Raw genomic sequence first — 8,457 nt, 5'->3', positions numbered from 1 at the left:
CAGCGTGAGGCCGGACAGCATTGACATGGATCAACTGAGATCACCAAGTGAAAATCAGAGGACCGAGATGATCCACGTTGCCGTCAAAAGTCCCACGGAGAGCAAAGACTTCACGGTCAGAGGAGACTGCACCGTCAGACAGGTGAGGAGAGCACACAGCCTCGGGGTCTGGAGGGAGGCTCTGTGCGTAAAACGGCTCAGAGCCGATACGCAGTGATTTCAGTATTGGTTCCCATATCGTAAACTGAGCAGTATGAATAAAACCTGCCAAATTATGAGATTAGGCCGGTGCTGTGTGTTTATTGTATGTGTGTGTCTGGTGGACAAAGCTGAAATGGGATCTATCAGACCGTCTGGGAGCCTCGGCAGAACAGCTGGTACTGATCCACTCTGGTCGGGTCCTCAGAGAGACAGAGATCCTGAGCCACCTGAAAGGCCAGCATGAGACAGTCAGTCTCTGCATGATCCGAAGGTACACACACACATGTTTTTGTCTCAGCCGTAGACTTCACTCAGCCTGATAAAATCATGTTAATTTGTGACAGTGCATCTGTGCAGACAAAAATAGTAGCTTCAGCCTGAGTGCTGAAAAATTCAGAGATTTCTGATTTTAAAGGGATAGTCATGCTTTTGTAAAATTTGCAGCCACGTGACTCTATGCCCCATTTCTGTCAATGTTTGTTAAATAAGAACTTTTGATTAAAACTAGCATTCACAGAGGATCCTTTTAATTTGTCATGTCACGGACAGATTAAATCAGCCACTGCTGTTACATAAAGTCGGTAACACTTGCATATACTTGCAATACTTGCATTTTAACTATGCTACTAGTAGGCTACATACTGTATCAGTTTGTCAGTATGAGATACGTACATAGGTCATAGGTCAGACATCAGATCAGCACACATACTGTACCCGAATGGCTGCTCTGTTTTATTGAAGATTTTGGAAGTGCCAATATTCAACTTCCAGTTTCAGATTGTTTGATCTGGCACAACATATATCTAGGCTACACAAAGATCCTACACAAGACACCTGAAGGTCTAGATTCAGGTTGCGTTTCTTCCTCTCAGGCCTCGGCGTTCCTCAGCTGCATCCACCAGTGACCCAGCCTCAGACACAGTCCAGTCGGAGCTCACAGATGTTCTGGACTCTGACCACGATATGCTCACACCATCTCCCACCTCTCCCCTCTGTCTGGGTAAGAACAGCAAAACACTGAAACTTGTTTTCTGCCTTTTTCTCAAATTTCACACACATCAGTTCAAGTGTCATTCTTCTGTACTTTTGACCTGATCCTGTTCCCACAGTGGAAGGACTTGAGAGTCTTGGCCTGACAAACAATGGACCCGGCTTCTTCCCTGCACTCCAGCGGCAGATGGAAAAGCAGCTGTTGTCTGACCCGGAGATGATGCGCTGTGTTCTTCACAGCCCCCTCGTGCAGAGCACCCTCTCTGCCTCCGGCCCCCAAATGACCAGACAGCTTATTCTGTCCAATCCCCAAATCCAGCAGCTCCTAGAGACAAACCCAGAGGTGGGAGACATGCTTAACAACGCGGACATCATCACACAGGTGGGAGTAGTTCGGGATAAAAATAAGTGCATTATTTCAGGAAGAGATTGCTCCTGAAGCAAAAATTTTCATTTCACCGTGGCTTGAACAATTGCTCCCTCATTCTTTCTAATTTCCCTAACACATGTGTTTTATGTCTTCTTGCTCTTGCTTCCTTTTCCAGGTGATGGAGCTCATCAGAAACCCTGACCTGATAGAGGAAGTGATGCATAATGAAGACAGAGCTTTAAACAATTTAAAACCAGAGCAGAACGACCCTGAAACTATCACGAATGACTCTGATGCCTCTCGGAAGACTGAAGCAAAAATACAGGAACATAATCTCAAACTATCACAGGTGCACTTTGCAGCTGATGTTTCCCTGAATTATCTGTTTCAATGAAATTAGAATAATCTTGTGTATTTTAACCCACTGACTGTTATTACTCTCCTTTAAACCCAGCAAGGAGTACCTGTAGTGGTGAAGTCCTCCTCTGGGAATCGACAGACGCCCAGAGGAGAAAGAGACCAGACACCGCCCTTGTCTAGTCACTCCACAGATCCTCTCAGAGAACTGACTGCCTCGCCCACAGCTGATCCAAACCCCCAGAGCAGTAACACTGCAGGCAAGAAGACACACATCCACCTGCTTCACACAAAGTGAAACAGTAGAAATTAAGTACCATAAATAAACATGAGACGGTGGAGTTATCAAATCAATCAGGCAAACCACATAATCTATCTTTCACTGGATCTCTCTTTTTTGTCCTTTCATGTATTTAAGGTTATTTTGGAGGTGTTTGTACACTGAAGTTTAATCGGCTATAATTAAACATTTTAATGTGCCTTTAAAAAAAAATCTATCTGGTCTCCTCCCCCTTCCCTCAGGCATGCAGTCACTGCTGGAGGAGATCACAGCCAGCCCAGGTCTGATGGAGAGCCTGCTCTCTGGGCCGCACGTCAGCAGTCTCCTCAACTGTCTCAGCCAGAACCCGGACCTGGCTGCACAGGTGACGTGTTTGTTGATTGGTAGTTTTGTGTGATCATTTTTTGTTTGATAGTTTAAAAAAAAAAAGGATTTTAGAAGTAACTTTTGGTTAACATGTTGTCTTAATGCACCATGTCAGTCTCTATCTCATAGAACTTGAAAGAGAAAAACATAATGAGAGCAGCTACTGTATATTGGAAACCAGCAGAACACAAATGGCTGCAAAATCATATGCCGCCAATCAGGGGTCTGGACCTAGGCTCCAGTCCCTCTCTGCACTTTTAGTTAACATATCCCCATAATCTATACTCGCTTAGATGGGTTTTATAGTCCAGACTGCTCTCAATTACTGCCTCTTTCAGATGCTGCTAAGCCACCCTTTGTTCTCAGGAAATCCTCAGCTGCAGCAGCAGATGAGACGGCAGCTCCCTCTCTTTCTGCAACAGGTTTGTTCTCCCTATTACATTTAACTCTTCACTGCTCTCCCATCTTGAAACTGCAACACACATGATGATAAAATGTCATGTATTAAATGCATTCATCTTTTACTTTTTACTGCTTCACAGTGTTTATCTTAAATAGCTTGATTATTAATCGTGAATCCTTTGTAGATGCAGAGTCCGGAGCTGCTCTCAGCCATGCTGAACCCCAGAGCCATGGAGGCTGTGCTGCAGATCCAGCAGGGCCTACAGACTCTGGCCACAGAGGCTCCCGCCCTCATACCTGCGTGAGTAAGAACAGGGTGGTTTTTGTTTTTGGGTAAAAGATTTGTGTTTTGAATTGACTGTAAAACATTTTACAAGTGATGCTCCATACCCTCCTGCAGGACTGGTCTCGGCAACACTGGAGCCAGTGTTAATGTTGCCCCAGAGCTCGCATCTGACTCTGTTCTGAACAGCCAATCAGGAAATGGTCCTCAGGTTGCCACGGTGACAGAGCAGCAGCAGCAGTTTGTACAACAGATGCTACAGGCACTGGCTGATACCAATAATGGGGTACCTCCGCCTTGCCTTATTATAACCTTGTTTCCAGCTCCTGCAAAGCATTTGAACAGATTTTTTTTCACCAGTTAATAACAATTAAGGCCAATAGCCAATTGGAGAACTCTCGTTACAATGACAGGCTTTTTTTAATATTGCCACAAAAACCAAGGGTATGAGACAACAACTGTCTAATATTTAAATTACAACAGTTCATTACTCACTGTATAAAGCACAATTTCACAAGTATTTACACACAACAGTACCTCTCACGTGACTACGCCCAATCTAATGTCTAGTGTTTGGTGTGGTCAGAGGTTCAGGAAACATTTGAACCCATAGCTGCCAGAGCAACTACACTTTCCTTCCAAAATCTGGTGTTAAGTTTGTCATGTATCTGGGAAAGAAGTTGATGTATGTTATTACTTTGGGTCTGAACATGCATTTGTTTGGTGCAGTTAAATAAGATACAGGGGATATACTGTGGACACATTTTCAAAATTCATATCTCCAGAACAACAGAGAGACACACATGAAGATTTGTCAATTAATGTTGTTTTCAATCATGTTAATGTAACAGGTGCAACTTCAGTAACTTTCCTGTCCTGTCAGGCCCGTCCTCAGGAGGCTGAGTTCAAGGAGGAGCTGGAGCACCTGAACTCAATGGGCTTCAGGGACGTACAGGCGAACCTTCAGGCCCTCATCAGCACAGGAGGAGACCTCAACACTGCTATACAACAACTGCTTGGTCTCTGACACACACACACACACACACACATGCTCAAGTGAATACACGTAGCAACATTTGCATATAAGTTCATCATTACATGATGACTATCAACAATAATGAAGTGCTTTACAGATATCAAACACTAAAGACATGCAAAGCCATATTTCTACTGCTGCACTTTCAAAGACATGCTAATATTCATTCCTTAACTTCACGTACTAACATGTGTCTGCAGTAGTAGTAGTGACACTGTAGTAAAGAATATTTAGTCCTGCCATCAAAGTCACCTTCACTATACTATGCTCTACACGTATTACCTTATTTGATTTGAAGGCCTAAGGATAGTGGCTGCCATAAGATGACCAGACCATCAAGCCACCTCAGGCAGATTTGTGATTTTGAGCGTAGTGAAGAAGAATATAATTTATTGTCATTGTACACAGTATTACAACGAAATTGGTTCAGGATACCCTTACCATAGTGCAATAGGATAAAATAAGTAAGTAACAATACATATAAAAACAATAAATATGAAAACAATAGAATATAAAGATAATACAATACAACATACCGGTACTAAAAACTATAAACTATCCCTCACCCACGGATCATTCATATATTGCACATATTATTGTTCAAGAGCCCGATAGCCCAAGGGTAAAAAGTGTTTCTGAGCCTGTTTGTGCATTGCCTCAAGACCCTGTACCTTCTGCCAGAGGGAAGCAGGTTAAAGAGGCTCTGACTGGGGTGAGATGGATCACGGAGGATCCTATTTGCCCTGTTGAGCCCCTGAGAGTCTGCAATGTCCTCCAGGGAGGGCAGGAGGCGGTCGATCATTTATTGTGCTGATTTAATGACCCCCGGCAGGGCTTTCCTGTGCATAAATTATAAACAAAAAATACATTATAGACATGACTTAATTTGTTTTTTGTTAAGTAAGAACTGAGAAAAGATATGGACCTTCTACTTTGTACCACCAGAATGAACACTTTGAGTTAATATTAAAGTAGAAACATGGGAATACAATAATTCTTTCATCAGTGACCTACACTGGTGCAGGTCAGTTGACATACTTAAATTCACCTCACACTGTAATTGCAATTGCATAAATATTCAGAAATATCAGTGATTATGGGACATGGGCACATGAACTATTTGCAGTGATAATCTTCTCAACACATTCTCACAAACATGAAAGAAAAAGAGAGGGAAAAAAAGATTACAATAGTATTTATGATAATTATAATACCAATGATTTACTTAGATGAGCCACTTCTTAGAAACCCTTTGTGCCTAACTGTCTTCCACTGCACTGACCACTAATGCCTGGGATTAGATGCACCATTTAACTTTACAACAACTGAGCAACATACTGTCGCTGACCTGTGGAAGGTGTTGAATGCATGAAAGGTGTTCACTTTTTCTTCCAGTGTCTTTTTGGGATCATTTTGTTGTCTTTCAATTATGAAAATGTTTGTTGCAATTCAGCTGTTCTGCATAACGGTTAACAGTATGGTTAATACTACTGAATGCCTGTATAAAATGTCAGAAAATAGGAGAAATATCTATCACAACTTCCTAGACCCAGCTTCAAATCACCTAATTTATTCAGCCAATGGATTCAAATCCAGAGGATGTTCAAGTTTACACTTATATCAAATAGGATCAACTCCTCATGTCGGAGAGGCTGTACACACAATGCTGTACTCAGAATTGGTGAGATCACAGAGCATCATCACGACAGTCTCAATAAAGATATAAGTCAAACACAAACTGGTGTGCCATCCTCTGTGATTGATAAGGACACGGTAATAGAAGTTATCATGCTATTCTGCAATTGCTGCCACTAATATCCATGCTTGAACTTTTCCACCATAAACACCAGGGGGCAGTTACACCTAACTTTTTCATTAACACCAGTTGTTATGGTTTTTTCACAGCTGGAATTATGCAACGACAAAGAATCACACTGCAGTTTGTTTTTTTAAAGTATATTTTTGGGCTTTTTCACATTTAATCAATAGCATAGTCAAGAGAGAGACAGGAAATGGGAGGCAGAGAAAGAGGGGAATGACATGCAGCAAGGGGCCACCTGAGTTGGAATTCGATACAGGGCCTGCTGTAGCGAGGACTACAGCCTCTGTATATGGGGCGCCTGCGCAACAACTGAGCTAAACGATGCCCCCACACTGCAGTTTTCTGAGCTAAATTGTTGTTATTCTAATTTACTTTGGGTGTAGCATATGAACTTCGAATCTATATCTACGTGTTAAGATCAGTAGTGTTGTAGGATCAAAGATCTGACATGCCAATTATGTAATTTCTTTACTGATACTAATATCTCATAAGTACAAAGTCATATTTACAGGTGATTTCATAAGAAACAGTTGTGCGGACAGTTAAGTTGCTCCGTGTCAGTGCTCTGTTGCTGCTTTAGTGTCCCCTCTCGGAGACCCAGTGGATTAACAAACAAGACACTACGACATAAGATACGTGTGGATGTGATCCACTTGTCAACCTGTGTGCGTATGTCTGCTGCTGCCAGACTGAGGGTGTTTTAATCTGTGTGTGTGTGTGTGTGTGTGTGTGTGTGTGCTGGTTTGTCTGGATGTGTGAGATATGAGAGTAGCCAAGGGGTTTTTTTCTGGATTAGAAGCTCCTAAAATATTCGGGTTGAGGTTTGAAGATGAGTCACACCACAAAAACAGCTCTACAGTGCTGAGTGGAGTGTGGAGTGTGTTTGTGTGTGTGTGTTTGAGGGACAGTGTGGAAACACAAAGCTTACAAACACGCCTACGGAGAAAGAAACAGGGTCACAAAGTCTTGACCTTTTTTACATAGTAAGATCTCCTTGTCAGGAGAAACCTCACAGCGATATGCAGCAGTGATGAGTTCAACTGAAATCCCCTTAGTCATGTCACTTTATCGTACTCAGTGTGAAGATTGTGCCTCAGATTGGTTGGTACGTTTGGTGTCAGAGCGTGAAAGTTGGTTTAACAGATTGAATGATATCATCAAAACAGTTTCTTGTTTATAGACAAAGCATTTTGCTGTCGAGTAGTCAGGAACAGGCCCGTTTAGGAACAGGTGAGAAACCTGTAATGCTGAAGGTAAAATGAAAATGATCTCCCAACATCATTTAAACCTAGAGGGCAGAGCTGGATGAAGCAGAAGTGGTGAATCGATACAGTTGGTGGCAGAAACATGCAGAAACATGCCCATAACCCAATCAACAAAGTTTGACAAACATAAATAAACTTTAACAAACTTGAATTGACTTCACAAGGATAAAGAAGAAAAAAAAAGATTTATTTTCTGTGATGTGTTGATAAATCTGTTACCCTGCATAGAAAAATAAATTGTCAGCTACTTTGAAATTGATAGAGTTAACATTTCCAGAGATAAGGTTTTTCAGACTGAGAAGATCTTATTTCTAATTAAACTAATTTTCTTTTGGTTTGGCAGATAGATCAAAAAGGCAGGAACACTTGTACTGCTGGTGCATTTGGTTCATTGATTAAAAATCAGTTTGTCATCATTTTCTAATATATTGTAATGTAAACCAAGGGATTCATCAGTGCAGAAAATAAGGCAAATTGATTAAATACCGCAAATGATTATTAGTTGCAGCCTCAGTACATGATGCTTGTCTGCTACAAACATGTAACAAAATAAATACAAACTGATCTAAGCAGTAAAGATCTTTGTGTCATACAATATTCCCCAAGTATTTCGTCTATTATCACTTGTCTCTGCAGTCAAAGATGTAAAATTATATTACAAAATAGTAAAGTAAAACAAAACATAGAATCTTCACGGTGCAAACTTTTACAATGCTTCCACAATCGTCAATTTCATAGTGCTAATATCCAGGTGAAAATTTTTCTTTGTTTCCGTTGTTTTCTGTGCATTTTTGGACAAAACAACAACAAAAAAACAACCATTTTGGTCCCGACCGTGCTGCATGTTGTGGAACGCCACTTAAGACTCTGTTTGCAATATGTTTTCCGCTAATGAGTTGTTTCCAGAATCACAGATGCGCCACAGGGTCACACAAATTATGTACTTCATTCTCTACTGAAGTGCTAATGAGTAGATCAAACCCAAATTCCCACAGCTCTGCAAGCTGCTCTGTGATGCTGTAGCTCCACTGTGACAGCGATTTACCTCTCACCTGTGCTAAGATATGAACTAGATGAGGAGTGGA

General features: G+C 41.5%; 1 protein-coding gene across 1 annotated transcript; it reads left to right on the top strand.

Annotated features, from left to right (window-relative positions):
* Positions 1-25: 25 nt before the first annotated feature.
* LOC310991007 (ubiquilin-1-like) lies at positions 26-4,276 on the top strand (the record flags this gene model as incomplete). Its single annotated transcript, XM_083978575.1, has 11 exons — positions 26-142; positions 330-472; positions 1,074-1,201; positions 1,311-1,573; positions 1,737-1,910; positions 2,016-2,178; positions 2,441-2,562; positions 2,903-2,986; positions 3,152-3,267; positions 3,367-3,535; positions 4,133-4,276. 11 exons carry the CDS (start codon positions 26-28, stop codon positions 4,274-4,276), a joined length of 1,623 nt encoding a protein of 540 aa, XP_083834701.1.
* Positions 4,277-8,457: the final 4,181 nt, after the last annotated feature.

This window comes from Trachurus trachurus, assembly GCF_905171665.1.
Source record: "Trachurus trachurus genome assembly, chromosome: 9".
Taxonomy (NCBI): Eukaryota; Metazoa; Chordata; class Actinopteri; order Carangiformes; family Carangidae; genus Trachurus; species Trachurus trachurus.
This window is presented reverse-complemented; position numbering and strand designations above follow the sequence as displayed.